Source organism: Plectropomus leopardus, chromosome 3 (assembly GCF_026936395.1).
Source record: "Plectropomus leopardus strain MGB_pleo_1.0 chromosome 3, ASM2693639v1, whole genome shotgun sequence".
Classification (NCBI taxonomy): Eukaryota; Metazoa; Chordata; class Actinopteri; order Perciformes; family Serranidae; genus Plectropomus; species Plectropomus leopardus.
In genome coordinates this window covers 6,068,021-6,090,512 of record NC_142178.1, presented here as the reverse complement: position 1 = coordinate 6,090,512, position 22,492 = coordinate 6,068,021, and the positions used below count along the sequence as shown (strand labels likewise).

The 22,492-nt window shown below is 40.0% G+C and overlaps 1 protein-coding gene across 4 annotated transcripts; it reads left to right on the top strand.

The window, feature by feature from the left end:
• The first annotated feature begins 1,049 nt into the window (after positions 1-1,049).
• Positions 1,050-22,492, top strand: LOC121941907 (uncharacterized). 4 transcript variants are annotated; one of them, XM_088075422.1, is made up of 5 exons: positions 1,050-1,534; positions 5,303-5,433; positions 6,868-7,065; positions 12,279-12,345; positions 14,292-15,483. In XM_088075422.1, exons 1-5 carry the CDS (start codon positions 1,246-1,248, stop codon positions 15,236-15,238), a joined length of 1,632 nt encoding a protein of 543 aa, XP_087931548.1. In that variant the 5' UTR covers positions 1,050-1,245; the 3' UTR covers positions 15,239-15,483. The 4 variants fall into 4 exon arrangements, with proteins under 4 accessions (XP_087931548.1, XP_087931549.1, XP_042340817.2 ...); XM_088075423.1 differs by lacking the exon at positions 6,868-7,065; XM_042484883.2 differs by lacking the exons at positions 1,050-1,534; positions 5,303-5,433; positions 6,868-7,065; positions 12,279-12,345; positions 14,292-15,483 and adding exons at positions 17,259-17,723; positions 18,973-19,064; positions 19,771-19,906; positions 21,137-22,492.

The following is a 22,492-nucleotide window of genomic DNA, read 5'->3' as shown; positions in this document are numbered from 1 at the left end:
TTTTGTTGCTTTTTTTTCTGTTTCTTACTTTTGAGCTTGCTGTAATGTGTGAATTTCCCCTGTGTGGCATTAATAAAATCTTTTCTTTTCTTTTCTTTTCTTTTCTTTTCTTTTCTTTTCTTTTCTTTTCTTTTCTTTTCTTTTCTTTTCTTACATATCTCCCATCTCATGTGTATTATTAAAATATTACCCAAGTATTGCACTGAATAACAAATTAGGAGTATTTCCATTTTATGCTACTTTATACTCATATTCAGTGGTGTAATACAACAAAATAATAATACTATATTTGATGCTGCTCTTTTCTTATTTCCAATGCCATTTTCAATTTCATCTTTACAATTTTCGATTTCAGTTTGATAATTTCCATTTAAGCTTTTGCATTTTAAATTTTACTTTTTGTTGTTGTTGTTGTTGTCACTTCACATTTTCAAATGATCATTTCACATTTTAAATTTGCCTTTTCTTCTTAAGTCTAAATGTGGCCTAATTATTTCTAGTAGTGTGGTAAATTAATCTTTTTTATTATTATTTGATCTCTTTTAATGTTCTATTTGGACTTTTTTCTATTTCTTTAGTTCAGCTTTAGTTAATATTTAGAAATAAAGCCTGGGGGAAATATATATTTTTTTGTCACTCTGCTGTTATTTTTCCTTTTCAAATTACACACACACACAAGCCCGCAATAAAGACATCCAAAAGCAAGACCTATACACATGCATTGCTGAAGAGATGTCAGAGCGGCACCCAAGCATTTAGGGATTTGATGCCTTGCTAAACGGCTCCTTGGCAGTACACAGGCACCAGTACACACTCATATTATATGGATATTTTTATATGAGACTAAATATTGTCTTAGATTCTGGGTATCATAATGGTAACACCCCAGCCACCCTCCTCCCCTGATAAATATAGCACAGTCCCTGAAGTTCTGCCTGTAATCGGTCCCACCGTCTGTACTGTAGTGTGTGGCGGTTCCGCTCCTGGACAGAGGGGGCGCTGTTTTACTGTACTCTCACTGGAAAAATACTGTCCATTTAAACCCTGTTGTGTAGCCTCCATATCAACAAAGACTCCCCAGTCGGAGTGTCCGCGTTTTTCTCCGTAATTCTGACAAAGTCAAACTCTCCAGCTATGCATTTCAGATAGCACCGTGACGTTTCGGAAGTGTCGGTGCCATTTTAAGGACAACAGACGTCCGTTTCTTCGTTTTAAAGGGCCGAGTGTACCAAGCTCGCCGTAAACATGTCGACTGCCGTGAACTTCCATTCTCAGATCGCCTCCATCATGGAGGTGCTGGCGAACGCGGCCGTCGCAGAAATTTGTAAAGTTGTGGACGACGGATACGCGGTGGTTCATGTGGAAATGTCCCGGAGCCAGAAGGAGAACGAGTTCCTGCGCAGGAAAATCAAACTGCTGGAGCTGCAAATCGCCCGGTACCGAGCGGAGAGAGTGAAGGGTTGGGACGGCTCGTTCGGGAGCCGCTTCCCCGGGGTCCGCCTCCTCAACCGGCACAACAGGGACTCACAGGCGGGTATGTAGCCCCGACACCCATAACCTTAACCTGAATATGTTCACAAGGCTGAACCCAACAATGTTCAGAAAGCTGTATGAAGTGTTTAAATGCCACAGTATCCCGGTTTCTATTGGAGTAAGTTTACACCAGGTAGCCTACTGTAACCAGGTTCCTCAACACCGAGATAAGGCCGTGACCAGAGGTCTGAAACCGTCATATGATGGACACATGTGGTACACATAACTTTGGACACTCCAAAGTCCACCACAGCCCCAGTGCACATGTGATTATGTTTTCATGTGCTCAAGGTTTAAATCATCAGCCATCAACCCTTAAATTGGCAGGCATATATGAACATTTTGGGGAATTAGTTCATTGCTTTTTTTTTTTTTTTTTTCAAAATATAACCTTTAGTTTCCATATTGCAGTTTGTATCTCCCGAGATACACTGCCCGTTTAGAGTATACATTTAACACTTTCCTCTTTACATGTGGGGAAAAAGGCATCAGCGACTTGGTAATAAATGTTTCACAAATTGAAAAAAGGGAAAAGAGCAAGGGAAAAATATCTTTATGAAAATCACAATCAGATCTTTTCAATTATGTTACAAAATTATTATAATAGTTTAATCACTTTTATTATTCTTATTATTAAAAAAAATAATAATAATGATTTTTTAGGTCATTTTCTTTCTTTCTTTTTTTACCAATTACTTTCTGATGTTTTTGGTCATCTCTTCTTGTGTTGCTTAAATGAGCAGGCATGTATAAATAATTTGGGAAATTAGTTAATTGTTATATTTTACAATTTAATTTGCGATTTATTTGCCATTTTCTTTTATGTTTTGCATGATATGTTTTTTTTAATGGAAAAAAATCTTGAACAATGGTTATTAACATACAGTATGTTTGGAACGCTTGACACAAATCTAGTCTTTAAATAAACAATGACATGCAAAAATGTATAAACAAAACATATAATTTCTGTTGTCATACTTACATTATCACTGTGGTGCCCCTACACTATTAATATCCTATCATGGATAGTTTCGGCCAGTGGAGTGGAGAATTTATCTGGTGCAGTGGAGCAAACCGGTGTAGCAGCCTCTAAGTGTAATGAACACTGGAAAAACAGAAAAACAAAGGAATATAAAAATAAATAGCAATCAATGTTTTAGACCTTTATATTATTGATCATCTGTAGAGAAGAGGCCTGTAAGTATATCTGGGAGTGATTATGGCTGATTATATACCCTTATCTGGGCAATGTGATGATGCAAATTGCTATTTTTCTACAAGAACGTAAAAAGTAATTCTTAAAAAAAAAAAAAAACGATTTTCTAAAACAAATTTCCCTCCAAAATATAATAAATATGAAAAAAAAACGTGTACCTCATGGTGATCGACTTTGTTCACGTAGGATTACAGTTTTGAATTTTGATACCAATAATGAGTATATTTTTAAACGCTGACATGAAGTCACATGACCTGAGTAGCTGACCCATCTCAGTGTTTTTCTGGATATTAAGTGCACCCACCTAATGCCCCTCTCCCCACAGCCTGTCCAATGACTGTATCCCCAAGGATACAGAAACCATTTAAGTGACGCCCCTAAGGTGGGGCCATGGCATACCCAAAAAGCACCATAAAAAATGCATCATGCAGCAGCAAGAGAGGCGTGCTGTACCATAAGGAAACAGTGGTTTTGCTGTTGGCACTTCTCCAGTGACAGGTCTTGGTGAGATCAGGCTCTACGGTGTTTACATGATGGAATAGCTTGACTTCCAATCGCACTATCTGGGTGTGTTAGTTCGCTTTCGAGAATTCAATTTAGTCTGATTTCAGTCGGACTAATATGTTGACCTGTATATTAAAAGTCCAGATTGGTCGGACTGACACAATAATTTGATTATTTCTAACACCATGTAAACATACTGACTGCTTTTAAGAGGCTGTGACATGCTCATTGGTTCAACTAGCGTAAAAATAGTGGTGATCGCAGGATGTCTGAATAAAAATGGGCCTCATTCACTAATATCTTCTGAAGTTTTTTCTTAAATTTGTTCTTCAGAAAAGTCCAAAGAAAAGTCTATGTCTGATTCATGACGTGTTCTTAAACCTCAGAGTTGTTCACATCCTCACTTATACTGACGAATTCTATGTCCTTGTATGTTGACAGTGCCAGTCCATCCTAATTAGCAAAGGTTAAGGCCCCACAAATCCTCATGCTAGGGTGTGAGACGGACTGCTTTGTCACTTTTTGTCCACAGTGTAGCCAGGTTACATGCTGAGAAACTACAATAATACCAAAAAATAATATCAGTAACAACTGGCAACATAGCTAGAGAAAATTAAACATGGTAGGCTAAAATTAAAGACATTCAGGTGGCACTGTTAACTTACCACAGATCATTGGTGGAGTTTGCCCACTTTGGTTTGCGGCTGCTGGAACGGGCAGCAGAGAGGCGACAGGATGCGGTGGGTTCAGCGGCTGCTCATTCATAAACCCCCTTTTGGGCTCTGTGTGTTTCTTTTGTGGTATCTTTGTGGTTATTTTTGCATTTATTAAATGAAAGTGTTGCACATTTATGAACGTTCTAGTTCTGAAGGGTGATAAATGATTTGGGCTTCAGTTGGCGTTTCCCCTTTGTAGTGCTGCCTTGTATGACAACAGGTGACTAATTGGCGCAGTAATACTGAAATTGTAATGCAGTCAGAGCTGTGTGTTTATAGAGTATTTTACAGCAGCTTTGAACCATACACTGTGTAAAAAGATGGACGACGCATCCCCACTTACACCCACTATGCTGAGGTGAAGCTTAAGTATCCCGGATACAGCAGTTGCCATCTTGCGCTGTCGTGAAGTCATTTGGAGCCAGAGTCAAGTCAATTTTATACATAAAGCCCATTATCACAAATCCCAGTTTGCCTTTAGAGGACTTTACAGCATAAAACATCCCTCTGTCTATAGACCCTCACACAGACTAAAGAAAAACTTGCAAAAAAAACCCTGTAACAGGGAAAAATGGTAGAAACCTCAGGATGAGTGACTGAGGAGGGATCCTTCTTCCAGGATGGACAGATGTACAGTAGATATTGTAAAAAACAATTAAATCACCGTAGATTACTTAAGTCAAAAAATGATCAATGAAAATGATATATAAAGAGAGAGAGAAGAGGGAGAGTGGAAGAGAGAGTGGGAGAGATGCACAGCAACAATAATGGTAACAATAACTGAACATATAACAATTGTAATAGACATAAAAATAACAACAGTCATATGTATATTATTAGCTGAGGCATGACTAATAATAATGGCAGTAGAAGTTGGTGTCAAACAGGATCTCGGCATCAGTGCAGCCAAGAGCAGCCCCATTGAATTCGAGGGCACGGATTGGCTGTCACAGCTGTCGATCATGGCAAAAAATCCCCTTTTTGTAGAATTGAACAACTCATTTAAAACTGAGAGATGAGAACTACCTCCAGTGTCAGAAACCATCTTTGGGAAAGATTTATTTGGCATTTACTTTGAGTTTTTAGTTTGGTCTATGTCCCATTTACTAACATGAAGGAGCGGGCTTTATGACCTTCACTGCAGACAGACACGAGGGGACGATCCAGATTGAATTGTTACACTCTGGGGGAACTGTCATGTTGTCCATCTTTATATACAGTCTATGCTTTGCTGTATCCATGCTCAGCCAAAGCTTGGAACTATCCCTTTTATTAATTGAGTTTAGTTGTAGTATTTAGAGGCCAATTCTTCTTCTTTTTACTGTTCCATCAGGCTCCGCTCTTCAAGGCAGGACCAGGTTTCTGAACCGAGAGCCGGGGACTCAGCAGTGTGTGCAGAAGATCCAGCCTATCAATGTGGACCAAGATCCTGATCAGGAGGTGGTCACCACCACCAAAACCGAGGTATCTATTCCACAGTGCACCAATACCAAAAAAACCCATCATCATACACTGTGAAATCTTACAAGTTGCTTTTACCTGAAAAATCTAGGAAACAGATTGCCTTGAACATTTTAAGTAAATATAACTATTAGTCTTAATTGATGTTTACTTTATACCTAATTGTTAAGTTTACTTAACATTGAGTTATATTTTCTTAATTTTGTGAAGTTGTTCGACTTAAAAATGTAAAAATTTAATCAAATCAATCTTTCTAACATTTTGCAACTTCAGTAAACATGACATGTGCTATATATCTGTATTCTGACGGTTGCAAACTAGTCAGTCATATTTGTATTTTCTTAAACATGGTAAAGGTGAAGTGTGTGAAATTTAATGGCATTAGTTAGGAATTACAGATTGCACTAAATCAGACTAACTTTCCATTAAGTTGTTACCACTTGGAAACAGCAAGTTAATTTCAAAATTTCGAGTAAACTTTACAAATAGATATGAAGTTAACAGAATGTAAGAATAGTTATATTTGCTTACCTTTTTCAAGTCAGTTTCCGAGATTTTTTAAAAGTAAGATCAACTTGTCAGATTTTACAGTGTACAGGCCTCGTATAGCCGTTACATGAGCTAAAGATTTCCAGTGTTATTAAGCCAAGTTAGAGAAGATATCAGCCGCTTGTTTTCCGTCTTGTTTTCTCTTTTTTTTTGTCACAGTCAATTCATTTCTTTGGATTTTGGACTTTTGGTTGGACAAATCAAGATAACTGAAGATGTCACCTTGACACTGAGAAACTTCCAAAAAGGGCTGTCAAAAAAATTCCCACCAATCAATATAAAAAATTGTATTGGATATGATACTCCTTTATATTTCTTTTTTCTTTAAATAGAAACAAGCAAGTGGTACCTAGAGCAAAAAGAAAACAGACTTTTTTTCTGCAAAGAGTAATCAGAACCTTAACCCTAACTATAAACCTTATTGAGTCCAACCCCATCCCTTTCCACAGACCTCTTCCATGGGTAGCAAGTGGCCAGTGGAATCATGAAGCAGTAGAAATGTAAAGTTAAAACTGGAAAATAACAGAAAATTAAATAAAATATAATAATCCCAGATAGAACCTTTGTAACAGTAGTGCAAGAGCAATAGAATAAGCAGAAATAATGAGAAAATAACTAAACAAATACATTGAAAAAATACTCTTTTGCATCAGAATCGATACCAACAATGCCTTTCGTCTTGTCACGCAGGGTCCAAAATGATCACCCGCCAAACGCCAAATACGGGTAGATTTTCTATTTGGCGAGTAAATCTGCAGGCTATCCATCACATTGGCGGGTGAATGTTTGTACCGAAATAGTCATATGAGAGCCACTGGCGTGTTTTGGTGTCATTTTGGGGAGCAAGAGCTATCTGTACTCATATTAGTAATGAGTTTGTCCTCCCAGTCAGCAGAGCCTGTGGAGGAGGGTCAACTGCGGATCGTCAAGGTGGAGGGAACGATGGAGATGGAAACCAATGACCATGAGGCACCAGTAGACACCTGCATCAGCAGCAGAGAAGAGGCCCACGCCGCCACCTCGCTCCCCACCGCCTCGACGGATTCAAGCGACGGCCAGCCAGCCGGACGCCGCAGCGAAACGGAGGTCAGTGGATCTGACACGGTCCCCTTTGACAGCAGCAGCAGTGACACTGCCCACAGTTCCCAGCTGGAGTTAACAGGATGTGATGTCAAAGTAGAGGACAGCGAGCCGCTGAACTCAGATGCTGGCATGACGCCAAGCAGCGTGCCAGCTTCTTGCGATGATGTAATGGACAGCAAGAGAGATGATGAGGCCGCGTTAGACACCTCCGAGTCCTCCCTGTCAGACGTGATAGTCATTGATGGAGAGGAGTCAGACCAGGAGGGAGAGGAGTGTGAGTTATTAGATGTAGACCAGATAAAGACAGAGGCAGGTGAAGAGAAAGACAGACACGAAACAACTACATTACCCATGATTCAGTGTGCTGGGCTGGAATCAGCAGGACACAGGTTAGTGCAAGTGAGGTCCTCTCCGCAGGCAGGGTCTGTTCTCCCTCATGAGGACACGCCAAGAACATCTAGTGATGGAATTACCTCCAGCTTCAACTCCTCTTTGGCTCTGTGGCGCCCCGCGAGCCTCCATAATGTAAACCACCACAGAGCCTTCCCCAACAGCCTCCACTTGGCCTTCTACCACGCCGTCACCACGGAGCGTCCGTACGGCTGCACCAGCTGCCCCAAGCGCTTCTTCCTGGAGTCCGACCTGCAGAAGCACATGGCCCGGCACACCAGGGAGAAGCCCTACACCTGCCTGCTGTGCGGCAAGAGCTTCGTGTGCCAGAGCCAGCTGGACATCCACCACAACGTGCACACCGGAGAGAGGCCCTTCAGCTGCTCCATCTGCAACCGGCGCTTCTCCCACCCCAGCAACCTCAAGAGGCACCAGAAGATCCAGCACTGAGCATCAAGACCACAACACTGCTGCACCAAAGTTTCCCTGAAGAGGACTTTTAAACAACACTTTTTAACCCCGAGGGTTATTTTTTAATACATTTTTAAAATCAGAAACAAAAAGAGACGGAAGAAATGCAGAGCAGACTAAAAGACGATGCAGTAATCCAGATGTGATGTAGCAGAAACACAAGAAGCACCTCTGTCCTTTGACCTGTCTGAATGCTTCTCACTTTTGTTTTATCATCCAAACATTTACAGTTTTTTTAAATGAAGGAAATCTGACTAGAGTGAGGATGGCCTACCCCAGAGAAAAATATGATTAAGAATTACAGAATGTAAAATTTAACAGCCTTTGCATGGGGAAAAAATACAATAAACTGTAGGGCTGCCCCTTGAAAAGCAGAGATTTGAATCATTTGTCAGAGACAACTGAGATTGCTTCAAGTCTAGCCATTGCTGTTTTGTTTTTATTTTTACGTTTTTGTTTGTCGGTGTGCTTCTGGGGACGTTTTGGTCCCCAGATTTTGCATCGGAGTGAGCATTCTTGACTTTCATGCTACTCTTTGGTACAGGGAGTTGTGGCCATGCAGGCAGCAGCACAGAGGAGGACAGGAGAGTGAAAAACTCTTCTGTGTTCTGCTGTGGTGAATTTACAGCTCACAGTAACTTCAATACGCCACAGTCTCTGGCTTTTGTCTGATATCTAGTGTCGGCAAATAAGTTGTTGCACATTTCCAACTTGTTGTTAGCACAGTTAGCTTGCTTACTGTACTACTTGAATGCCGATTTCACATAAGACTTCCCACTGAGCCCATTCAAAATTTAAATCTTTATATGGGGAAAAATGAATCATTAAATATTTGTGTTGAAATGCCAAATCTGATTCGACTGGCATAATTCTGAGTCGGGTAGTTTGGCAAAATGAAAATCCTAAGGATTACAACCTCACCCGAAGACTTTGGTTTTTTAAGCAGTGTCCTGTAGAAACAAAAATATTTGAACATTCAATATGAAGATGACAAGCTGGTAAAAAGCCAGGAGGTGAACCACTTTTTTTTAATTGACAGATGAGAAAACAAATAGGGAAACAAATAAATAAAAAACAAGAAGCCAAACAAAACAAAATATATAACAAGGAAAATAAACAGATGTACAAAAATACAAAAGTGAACCACGTTGTGAAATGCTGAATCTCCATGATTTGACACCAATAAGGAGGGGAAATGTCCTGACTGAGACAAACAGCAACTTAGTGCCTCTATGTCACACACACACACACACACACACACACACACACACACACACACACACACACACACACACACACACACACACACACCAGACTGGTATGGCTACAGTGGCATGTTCATCTCAGTAAATGACATAGAATACAGCAGCATCTATAGTACATGTCAGTTTTACATATTGGCCTCAGACCATGAAACACTGTGAATGAGCTTTTAACTGTGAAAGAGCTTCGGCTCATGTCACATCTGCGAGACCGTCAGTTCTTAAACAAACAAAAAACATCCCCCCCGCAGTATTTTCAACTGCTGTTAATGCCAGCTGCATCCATAAATGTATGCAGCCCAGTCACCAGAGGAAAATGTTGTCACTGTGTTTCTGTACACCACGGTCACATTATATTTGCTCTTTTCATACATTTGAGACCAACAACAAAACCAGCTGTGATTTCGCCAGTCATCACTGTCTTCCAAACGTGATTTTTTTTTTACAACTATAACAAAGTAGTTTTTGTGCCTAAAACTAACCACACATTTACCCCAGAGTTGTTTCAACGTTAAGTTTCAACATTTCCACGACATAATAACGTATAAATGTCACATATCCGTGGTTTGCAGAAATGTACAATATTAGTCTTTTTTTCTGAGGATTGGGTTGATTTATGATTATCCAGAAGTAGACTGAACATACGCCATGTCAGCAGCTAGGAATCAGATAGGATTCAGCTTCACATCTTTTCATTCTATATTCTTTCAGTCTATTCTTCTGTGATATGAATGATGAAACTGATGAGAAAGTGTCTTGGGAGTTTCACTGTGACAAGAGGGACGAGTGTCCCTCACACTCACTCTGTCACTAATGAAGTGGTGCAGGGATGAGTCCCAAAATCTGTTAGCATCTTCCCACTCCTGGTTCCCTTGTATTGAAGTCAATGGGTTTTTTAATTTGGTTTTGGTTAGATGTCTAAAATTGTTCAGTTTTGAAGCTTTTATGTGGCTTAACCCTTTGAAAACCTGGACTGACATCACTTTTCTTGTGCTACATTGAGACACCTCTAATGAGTAATTAAACTTGTGAAATTTGAGCAAACGGGTTTGATTTCTTTAAAAAAAAAACAACACACACACAAATGGGAAAAGGCAATCAATATCAATATATAAATATGGTAAGAAATGTCCCTCAAAATGCAAAAATATCTTTAAAGGGTAAAAAAAAAAAGGAGAGAGGTAGACAGATGATTAGAAAATTATCAAAAAACTAGGAAAAATGCCAAAAAAACCTATTGTTCTAATTTATAAAATAAAATATTTAAAACTGTTACAGAACATGTGTGTGTGTGTGTGTGTGTGTGTGTGTATATCGTTGTTTGTTTTTCTTTTCTTTCAAGGTAATTTCCTTGTAACTTTATTAGTGATTTCTTTCTAATTTTCGGGTCATTTCTTGATAAGTTGCTCATTGCCTTTTTTCCATGTTTTTGAATGAAATCATGCTAATTTGCGTAGGTTTCAAAGGTTTAAAAGAGGCGGTACAACATCATCAAGCTGAGCACGGTGCCTCATTGTGATGGCGTTGATGAAGTTGTGCGACTGTGGTGTATTTCGTTTATAACGTTTGATTTCTACCTCCGGCGATTGTATTTGTGCTTCAAAAATCCGAAAAGCGGTGATCATTTGTAAAGATTATCTTGCTGAACAGAATTAAAGTATCATAAACATCTGTGTATAACTGATCTTATTTTCTGCAATAATCCAAAATCCAATAGAAAAATCCCATCGTCTTTTTGATTAGGGAGCAGGCCGACACTAACTTCTGTGTCGGCCTACAGAAAAATGCCCCCCCTGACACACTCTGATAAGGTTTCAACAGCAAATCAACAACACATTCTGAGAGAGAACAGACAACACTCTTCCCAAATCATACATTACACCTGAGCACAGCTGTGACACCGCTCCCTCTGTGCACCAAGTGCCAAATGTCACTGCTACACACACACACACACACACACACAGGTTTCCTTTTTGTAGTTTTCAATTTCTCATCTAACTCCTAAATATTTGAATGAGACCGTTGAGTGTTTCGGCCATATCACCACCTGTTTAGTTTTCTAATGAGAATACCTGTTTGTCCTTTCCTCATGTTAACAAAGAGTGTTCAAAGTTGCTATGATACTGTATACTACATTTCTAAATAAATACAGTGTGTGGCCATGCAGCTGTAGCGTGCTCTCACTGTGTGTATTCTGCAGTAACCTGCTTTAAAAAGCTCACCGTTTGTGCTTTGCACAGAGTGCTTGTACACTTTAGGACAGAGATACTCAACTTGCTTTGCTTGGGGGACACTTGCAAAACAACAGGGGTCCACGGGCCAGTCACAGCAGCCCTATACACGTTTCTAGGATTTTAGGACATCTCTAGGATTTTACAGTGTTTCTAGAATGTAGGAATTTTTTTTCAGTTTTTAGGATGTTTCGAGGATATTAAAATGTTTTCTAGGACTTTAGTTAGTTTATGTTTCAAGGAGTTTAGGACATTTCAAGGATTTTAGGATGTATCCAGGATTTGATTACATGCCTAGGATTTTAGGACATTTCCAGGGTTATAGGATGATTCTGGAATTTTTAGGATGTTTCTAGGATTTTTAGGATGTTTTGCAGTTTTTAGGATGTTTCTAGAACTTTAAAATGTTTCAAGGAGTTTAGGACATTTCTAGGATTTTAGGATGTTTCTTGGATTTTTGGACAATTCTGAGTTTTTAAAGTGATGGCATCATCAGCTGTAACTGTATGGTTTTTTTTTACCATTAACCAGCTGTAAGCCCACCAAAGAAGAGAGGGAAGTTTATAACCATATATACATGTAGTGTAATGTATATACACTTAAATCCTATTTTCATTGTATGGGGTCATTTCATGTATTATTTACTGTTTTAGTAGCAGCAGTAGTGAAATGCAGTTCTGTGCTGCAGTGGAAAAGAAGATTTACACAAAGTAAATCATTCATCTCCATGAAATAATTTGATTCCATCCAGAACATACTGTGTATCTAACACGTCAACCCTGTTTGAAATAGTGATTGCGATATTACTGAGCGAGCCTCGTGGGTTCCTTGTGTCAGCTAAACGCCTGCCTCCTCTTTCCAGGGCCAGAGACGTCTGAGAAACACGAGCAGCGCTCAGTGCAAGGAGGAAAAGATGCATGAAGTGCAAGGTATCAGTCTGTTTCTCCCATTCAGTCATTTCACCCCCACACTAAGCAACATCATATATATCACTTCATTTATATATTCTCAGAATAGTGACTTAGTACATCAGAATTATACGTTAGTATCTCAAAATGATGACCTACTTATCCCAAAATAATGACTTATCTCAAAAAAAATTATCTTTCAAAATAATGACTTATCTCAAAATAATGGCTTACCTCTAAATAATGAGCTTTTTCAAAATTAGTTTGTATCTCACAATTACGGAAGCGTTTTGCTGCCATACTAGAAAAAAAAATATCCATATCGGGTTCTTACAGGTTTTATTTATTGTTTGAATGAGATGGGTTTTTTTTTTCACTTTTTAACTTTGTTTTTAACGTAAAGCATGTCATGTTACAGCGTGACCACTTACATTGTTTATAAATATAATGTTTATCACTACATTATCGCGTTATGATGTGACACATTTCTATTTTTCTTAATGAGAAACAACACTGTCATTTTTGTGAGAAAGTTCTCATTTTAATGATTACAGGATCTTTTTTTTATCATCACACTGGCAGAAACGGGCGTCCATAGATTATTATGTTCTACTATATATTTATATATATATATATATCAGCATATTTATACCACTGTTAATGCTATGTATACTGTTTATACTGCTCACACTGTACATGTCGAGTGTATTCATACCCCTTACTGTTTATTTCACATTATATTTATTCTATATGTGTGTTCTGTAAATTCTGTACATTACTCTACACTTCACTGCTAATTTTCAGGTAATTGTCTTGTTGCCTTGTTCATTTTGGGGTCATGTCTCATTAAGTTCCCTACTCCCTGTGTTTTTAAAAGAAATCAGTTTGCACAGCCTCGATTGGGTTAATACGACGGAGGATTAGGGCCACATTAAGGAAAAAAAAAATTATTATTTACAGATTAAAGTCATTAGTTACGAGAAAAAACTCATTGTTAACGAGAAAAAAGTCATTATTAACGAGAAAAAAGTCATTATTAACGAGAAAAAAAGTCATTATTAATGAGAAAAAAGTCATTATTTACGAGATTAAACTCATTATTAACGAGAAAAAAGTCATTATTAACGAGAAAAAAGTCATTATTAACGAGATTAAACTCATTATTAACGAGAATAAAGTAATTATTTGTGAGAATAAAGTCATAATATTCAAACCTGCTGCTTTTGGAGACCATTGTCAAAATGAGGGCTACGGAGGATTTGTTTCTTGAGACACAACGAAACCCCTCTGAATAGCCCGTAGATGCATCCAACGATAACCCTGCAGTTGACCAGTTCCAGCCATTTCCCCCTCCAGAAAAGCAGCAACATCCTCCAAATCCGACTGGTTCTTTCGCCGGAAAAGATGCAATTTCTTGCATATTCTTTTTAAAGTCCTGATACTTATGATAATGTGATGCTGATGTGCCAAAAGATTAAGTATCTCCTTGTTTGTGAAACCTATCCTAAAATACAACTCAACCAAATCCTCCGTAGCCCTCATGTTAACAAGTGTCTCCAAAAGCAGCAGGTTTGAATATTATGACTTTATTCTCATAAATAATGACTTTTTTCTCGTTAATAATGAGTTTGATCTCGTTAATAATGACTTTTTTCTCGTTAATAATGACTTTTTTCTCGTTAATAATGAGTTTAATCTCGTAAATAATGACTTTTTTTCTCGTTAATAATGAGTTTAATCTCGTAAATAATGACTTTTTTCTCGTTAATAATGAGTTTTTTCTCGTAACTAATGACTTTAATCTCGTAAATAATTAAAAAAAAATTCCCTTAATGTGGCCCTAATCCTCCGTCGTATGTTAAAGCTGGCGAACCAGTACATTTGTAAAAACCTGCAGTGAGCTGTTCGTAAATAAAATGTTGCATCTATTTTTTCTAATCGTGTTTTCTTTGCTGTGGGCTCATCAGGTGTCATCCCAGAGAAACACAGTCCGTCCCAAACGCTGCTGGGATGGCAGCAGAGCTGCGAGGCCGGAGATCGGGAGCGGCCGTCCTGTTCCACATACACAGCAGAAACTGTAGCAGGAAGCTTCAGCCAAGCGAGGACAAACTCTGCCTCCAGTGTCCACATTTTGTCCAAAAGGCCTCAGAGTGACAAGAGCAAGCCAAAAACTGCAACTCAGCATGACGTCATCGTGATCAACTCAGTGCCCCGTGCAGCGGAGGACAGGACGCCGCCGTCTGGACGAGGTGGAGACGGTGGAGCGGAGGAAGTGGCGCCTCTCGCCGGTCAGGACGACAGCAGTGTGAGGCCCCAGTATCAGCGTATGTGCATTCAGATCAACGAGCCGCCCACTGAGGTGATGTTTGCAGGTAACGCCGCCTACAGCCTGTCTACCTTTAATAATCCCCCTGTTGCCATGGGAGCAGTTGACTCCCAACAACAGCAAACCCAACATTCTTGGTCTGGAATCCAGCCGATAGAAAACGCCCACTTCTCCAGTCAGAACCACCTCTATGGAGGATCCAGCAACCAGAACAAGGAGTCCGGATCGGCACAGTCCCAGCAGTCCTGCCTCCCCTACGCCTGCACCTTCTGCTCCCGCCGCTACGCCCACCAGTGCCAGCTGAGAATCCACGAGCGCGTCCACACAGGGGAGAAGCCGTACCAGTGCGTCCAGTGCGGGAAGAGGTTCGGCCAGGTGTGCAGCCTCAAGCGCCACCAGATGGTCCACACGGGGGAGAGGCCGTTCCCGTGCCCCCACTGCGGGAAGCAGTTCTCCACCTCCACCAACCTCAAGGTCCACCAGAGCGTCCACACCGGGGAGAAGAGGTTCCACTGCTCCAAGTGCGGCAAGAACTTTTCCTTCCTCAGCAACCTGATCAGGCACCAGGCTCTGCACACGGCCAAGTAGAGCGAGTCAGTGTGCTGCATCAACACTGTACGCACCTGAGGCCGCACATTCACTGTTCACGTGTTCATGTTATTGTGTCCAGATCAAATCTGTCTCTTCATTTCAGCAGCATTTAGATGAAATGTCCTTCAACATTTTAGCCCCATTTCATGTCTGACACCAGTGTTGTTGGGAAGAACTCTGATTGTCTTTGGATTCACTTTGGAAAATGTTTCTTCTGCTCATTAAAATGATCTCTGACATGAGTCTGCCCATGGCTCCTGAGTCAAGTTTACTTTGAAATGATTTGATTTAAAACAACGTATTTGATTATTTCTACTCAGAAGAGCGACAGACTTTAAAGGTGTTTGTGGTGTGTGTGAAAGTCTTTTTTTTAACACACTTTATTCGAGGAAGTGCAAAATATGACAGTGTACAGATATTATTCTTCCATTTTTTCTCATTTTTTGGGAAACAAATTACAAATAAAAAGAACAAATAAACAAACACAGTAACACCCTACTCAAAGAAAAGAAAAGCTGTTGACAGACTTTCACACACACAAAAATGTGTGTGTGAAAGTCTGTCAACAGCTGTCTTTGAGGACATGTTAACCCTGTGAAACCTGAAACAACATCAGCTGTCTGTGCCGCTTTCAGACGCCTTTCACATGCATTTAAACCTTTGAAACTTAAGCTAATTAGTTTGATTTCTTTTGAAAACATGGCTAAAAAGGTACTGAGCCACTTGGTAAGAAATGTCTCACAAACTGCAAGAAATTAGGAAAAGGTGACAAGAAAACTATTTAATAATTTGTTTTTAAAAATAGAGACTGAAATTATTCAAAGTTGATAATAATATAAAAGGGAAAAAATATATATGATTATTTCTATTTTTATTTGAATAATTGTATCTATTAATGTAAACGTATTTATCTCATGTTTTGTTTTAATACCTTCTAATAAAACACTTTTACTTTTTTGGGGGGCTACATTTCATGTATTTTTCTTGTTGCTCATAACTTCTTGCCGTGTTTTTGAAAGAAATCAAGCCAATTTGCTCAGAATTTAAAAGGTTAATTCCTTTCCATTTAGTTGCATCCAGGCAAAAAAACCTTGAGTTGAACAGGTCAGCTGATTTCACAAGTCGCTATGATTTTTTTCATGCTATTTTTCAAGACATTTTATTTTTTTATTTTCAGCTATTTTGGATGACAAGATATGCTATGACATTTTTTTTATGCTGTTTTGGGCAACATGCCATAGTATAAGCGCTTTATGTTATTTTTGACAGCATACTATACTATCACAGTTTTAACAATTTTGGATGACAAAAAAAAGACTTTATTTTTGATGCGCAAGTAGGTATATTTCATGTGTTGGACTGATGGTGGCTGATACAAAATAGATTTCAGATTAGTTTTCATATAGAATATAGAAAGGACTTGTTTGTTGTCTTTTATTAGCCATTTGAAAATTGGATCAACATCAGTATTCCCTTGCTGTGCTCAGATGCCTTGCAAAAGCTATTTAACCCTTGAAACCTGAACACATTAGTTTGATTTATCTGAAAAACATGGAGAAAAGGCAATAAGCAGCAGGGCAAGAAATGTACAAAAAAAAGTCAAACTAAAATGTTACAAGAAAATGACCTTAACAGAAAATATATGCATCTCTCTCTCTCTCTCTCTCTCTCTACATATATATATATAAATTTAGGGTACATTTATGGACTTTGCTTTTATATTTGTGCTATATGTAAGGGAATTTTCTCCGTTCTTTCTAATTTCTTACTTAATCTTTCTTCATCGTTTCTAACTTTTTTGGCCATGTCTTGTTAAATTGCCTTCTCCCAGCGTTTTTGAATAAAAATATTTGTCCAGGTTTCACACATAGACTGTATATTAAGATTATTCATTTATTTATTCATACAGTCTATGGTTTCAAATGGTTACGGACTTTCCATAACTGCAGTATTGTTCTCACCCATATCTTCATTTCTACTGCGCACGTGCTGAACCCCGGGGATATGACGACATAACTTTTCCTCTTTTTAAACGTCCTTGCCGCACACCCGGAAGTAAATAGAAACAACATTTTTATTGAGAAGAACTGTTTCTATACTGCAGTCAAAACGGAAATGCCTGTCACCGTTATTGTCCCCTCTCACGTGTCTCATGTGTGACCATATGAGGTTGTCTTAATCCGGAAAAAACACGTCAGCAGCGGTTTTGTCGGCAGAGACGGACCGTGCCGGTGCTCCTCCAGGATGGCGAGTTTTGGTGATTTCCACTCTCAGCTGGCATCCATCATGGAGGTGTTAGCTAACGCTGCAGTGGCTGAGATCTGTCAGCTGGTGGACGACGGTTTTGCGACCCTGAGGCTGGAAATCTCGCGCAGCCAGAGGGAGAACGTGGTCCTGAGGAGCAGATTGCGGCTGCTGGAGGTCCGCGCGGGAGAGCGAGAGCCCACCCCCCCGCTGCACGTGCTCACCTGCTCCACGACAGGTTAGCCCCCGAAACTAAACTAACCAGCTTAATGTCCTGCATGGACAGCACTAGACACCAGGTCACACTCATAAATCAGACATTTCAACAGCATGATATATACTGCATTAAAACAACTGCAGCCTCGCCTTCATTACAGTGGCGCCTCCAAGGCGGGGCCATGGCCCCCCTGATATCAGCTGTTGCCCCCTTACAACCCTTTCCCTCCAAAATTATCATGTAAATGCATGTTTTTTTAAACACAGGTAAACCCACTAAAAAAAAGGCTATATAGTGGTAAAGTAATGAGTCCCAAAAAGCTGAAGTCGGTTGGCCTTTTAGCACTTATGGTTTCCTCGTCTTCAATTCTATGGGTTTTTTGAATTTGTTTTTGGTAAAATGCCTTAAATAAGGTCTGTGGTTAACACAGGCTAAAGATATTTAGATATTTTTTCAATAACATGAAATACGTCGGTATAAACCCAATTTTTGAGTTTTTAATGTTTTACGCTTCTTAATGAAGGTGGTTCCTAACAAGTGGCTAAATTGGACTACAGTGTTTGTCTGGGACATTAGACGTCATCAAACCGGACACAGGAACTCATTCAACCCACTCGCCCACCTCTTTCAGTTTAACCGCAACAGTCACGCTTGAACTTGCAGATTTGTCTGTTTATAATATTTTTCGATTCTGTTTTAAAAGTGGTGTTCATCTGTAAAGATTTTCATGCTGATCAAAATGTTTAAGTATCATAAACTTGTGTTCATCACAGAGCTTACTTTTGGCGATCATTAAAAATCCTATTCAAAAAACTAATGAGGTTTTCAACAAGGGAACCAGTGTGATGCTTATTGCCTGGTTGGCCTACAGAAATATGTCATCCTTTCACAACTCTATTGCTTCCCCCGTTGCCAGTTGAGCAGAGCTGTGTACACGCTGCTGCAGCAGACGAGTGTGCCATTTCTGTGTGTCATAGACTGACCGAAGAGCAGGTAAACACCAGTTCTTGGATCTGAAGTGTTGCTCCCTCAAATTAAAGCTGCACATTTCATGTTTTAAAAGAAAAGGGCAACAAGCCATCATGCAGCAGGTAAAAAATGATACTTCAACAAAAAAAGGCCAGACTTCCACTTTGATTTACAATCGAGAAAAAAAAACTAAAGCACTGCAGACACTTATTATTTATTCACCAGAAACATGGCAAAGAGTGCACATAGTGACAGAGTAACAGTGGACATATTCTAACGAAGTCCTCGAATTTGCTTTAAGCAGATCATCACTTCGGAGAAGACGGTTCTGCCATTAACAAAAGAAACATAAAGTCCACTATCCTGGAGAACACGGACACCCAGCAGTCTCAGGTCAGTGCTGCTGTCTGTTCAAAGGTCAGCTTTTCTTTCTTTATCTCTTTTGTTCATGTCCACATACAGGAGAGAGGGGAAATTCATGCTTGCTAGCTGAAATGCAGTAAAGAAATTTAACTAAGTGCATTTAGTCAAGCGTGGTACTTAAAGACATTGTGGAGGTTCCTGTACTCTAGTTGAGTATTTTCACTTTATATTTCTACTCTGCTTCATTTGGACTTCACTACATTTATTTGATTAGAGAAGTTATTATTTACTTGGACTGAAATTATCAATACTGTATAAAAATAAAAAACAAAGATGTATCATGGATTAAGCAACACCAACAGTATAAACAGATGTTATTACAGTAGTTACAATGTACAGAAATTTTGAAGATTACAACAACTACAACAACTTGATATTCTGATTTCCAACTGTCCCAACCCCACTCCAACGTTTTGTTTCAAAATGTCCATGAAGCTCCCCCAAATATTTTCAAAAACTGCCAGCTTTCCTTTAGTAATATATGTTAGTTTTTCCAAAGCAGCACATGTTGATAAATCCTTAATATATTGCTTATACTTGTTTTGTTTGCATCTTTCCATCCTATAGCTGTTGCTATGGAAAGATGCACGTGCACGGCTGCGGATAATGTAGCAGAGCACTCAGATGTGCAGTGTAGCAGCTGTATGACTCTCTGTGCCTGTTTTGTGTCTGCCAGCTGGTGGTTGTGGCGGAGCCGCCGGCGGAGCCAGAGGTGGTGGTGATAAAGAAGGAGAGGCTGGAGGAGGAGCTGAGGGACTGCAGTGTGCTGGGGGACCATCAGACAGCGCCCAGCATCATCAGTACACATTCAGGTCTATAAAATACCGTACAGCTTTTGACTAAAAACACCACAAAGGAAGAGAAAGACAAAAACATCTAACATGCTGCAGCTGGTTTACTGAAGCCTCGTTCAAACAGGCACTGTATGACTGACACGTCTGTCTACTGCCCCCAAGTCACTTATTTTTATATTAATCATTCATCTGTATAATTATTAAGATGGTTTTTTTTAAAGCTGAAACACAGCCACAAATCTTCAATCTGGTCCGTGTTTAACTAGATTTATTTTTTTTCCTGATCTGTATGATTATCAAGATGAGCATGTTTTTCTGACTGACAGCTAAAATTCTTTGATTGACTTTGCTCCTGGCTGGACTGCAGGCTGCAGCGCAGCAAAGTGGGTAAAAATATCAATATTTGACAGAAAAGGAAAGCATTTATATGTGGAGCCTACTCAGTCATGGTGGAATCTCAAAAATTAAGGAAAAATAACCACAAAATCAAGGAAAATGGCGAAATAAGCAAGATCTCATAAAGTCTACGGTATCAGCCAGCAGGACGCTCGGCTTCTGAAACGCCAACAGACGCTCCCGCTGATGTAATGTCATCGACATGCTGCTGATGGAATCAAAGCGGTAGTGAAAATGCAGGGTGTTTTAAAAGTATTGAGCATATGTCTGGATAAAGTTCTTCTACAGTAAAGCTCTGTAAAGCTTAGTAAAGATGTAATGTACAGTTTATTTAACTATGCATCTATATTTTTGTCTCACCTAAAGGCTAATTCAACGGCCGCTCCACACTGTCAGGACTATATTTCTGCAAAATAAATAATAATAAAATATTTTTATTGGGTTCTGAATATTAGAAAAACATACCAACAGAAAAAAACATGATATAAATCAGTGCAATACACACAATACACACTCCCAGACCTGCATATACAAGACTGAAAGAAAACGCAGCCCGGTTATAGGATAAATGAAAATTGAAAATAATAATAATAGAAAAATACAAAAATAAAATTTCGATTGCATTTTCATTTAAAATGCAAAATTGAAATCTTTTTTATTTTGTTTAATTATTTTAGAAAAACATTCAATTTCAACATATTACCTGTAGATAAGACAATAATCACCCTTAAAAACTGACTGCGTGCGTTTGTGGTTTATAAACTGTTTTAATTTTAAGATTTTTAAATACAGCTTGTGGCATTGGTGGAAGATTGATTTGATTTTGTCTTTTTCTCTCTGTTTATTTTGCAGTTGGACCTCAGTGTGTTTCTCTGGCTGCTGAGAGCGTCCGTCCAATGAGTGTTGAGGCAGAGCTCCCCAGAGTCAGTGTGTTAGCTCAGTATGAAAATCAGGACTTTGTCAGACCTAAAGCTCTCCAGCAGGAGGAGAAAGGGGGACTGGAGGAGGCCGGAGCTCAGGGTCGGGACTGTCATCCAGCGGACCAGAGAGGTCCTGATCCAAACAGAGGCAGAGAAATGACCAAATTAACCAAAGAATTAAACAAACATGTTGTGGACTCTCTGTCTGCTGATGAAGACACGTCTCTGATAAAGACTCCAGAGCTGTCTCCTCCAAACACTGGAGTGAAGGGTGTGTGTGGTGCTGCGGCAGACTGGAGGGGTGACGCCGTGTTACCTGCAGTCAAACTGGAGGCTGAAGCTTCCTGGTCTGAAGCTCTCTGCACATTTAACACTTTAGTTTCTGTCCCTCGAGGAGAGTGTGTGAGTAACAGCAGATTGACTAACACTAGCGGTCAGCACACAGAGAGTGAAGCAGCAGAACTGGACGCTGGCAGCTTGGACTCCTCCTCCTTCGATGACTTGTTCTCCTCTCCGGAGGTGGCCAGATCTCTGACGGCCCCTCACAAACACTCCGCAGATGCAGTCGCAGGCACAGAGGAGCCCCTCTCGTCTTTCCTGTGCAGCGAGAGCAGCTTCGGGAATTCATCCATGTCCAACTCTCTAACCGCCTTCAGTAACGCCTCCTCTGACTCTCGGAGCAGGAGCTTTCCCAGCAGCACAGGGCGAGCATTCAGCTGCCAGCAGTGCGGCCGCCCCTTCTCCTCCTCCAGAGACCTGCTGGTGCACCAGCGCTCCCACAGCGGGGAGAGAATCTACCACTGCCACCTCTGTAAGAAGCCCTTTGTCCACCCGCACCAGCTGAAAACTCACCAGCGTGTGCACACTGGAGAGAAACCGTTCAGCTGCTCTCAGTGCGGCAAGCGCTTCTCGCAGTCCAGCCACATCAAGAGACACATGAGCGTGCACACGGGCGAGAAGCGCTACAGCTGCAGCCTGTGCGGGAAACGCTTCTCGCAGGCCTGCAGCCTCAAAGTGCACCAGACGGTCCACACGGGAGAGAGACCATACAGCTGCACCAAGTGTGGCAAGAACTTCTCTGTGCTGGGGAACCTGGTCCGCCACCAGAGCGTCCACAACGCCAAGTGAACACACACACACACGATCGCAGAGGAGCACACAAAGTGACTCAGAAATGAACCACAAGTGTTTGTGCATATCAAGCCAGCAGGGCTCATTTTAAAACACTGTGCTGTTGTTATTTATACATGTTCATGTTTACAATAAAACAAAGAAAACTGCCTCCATA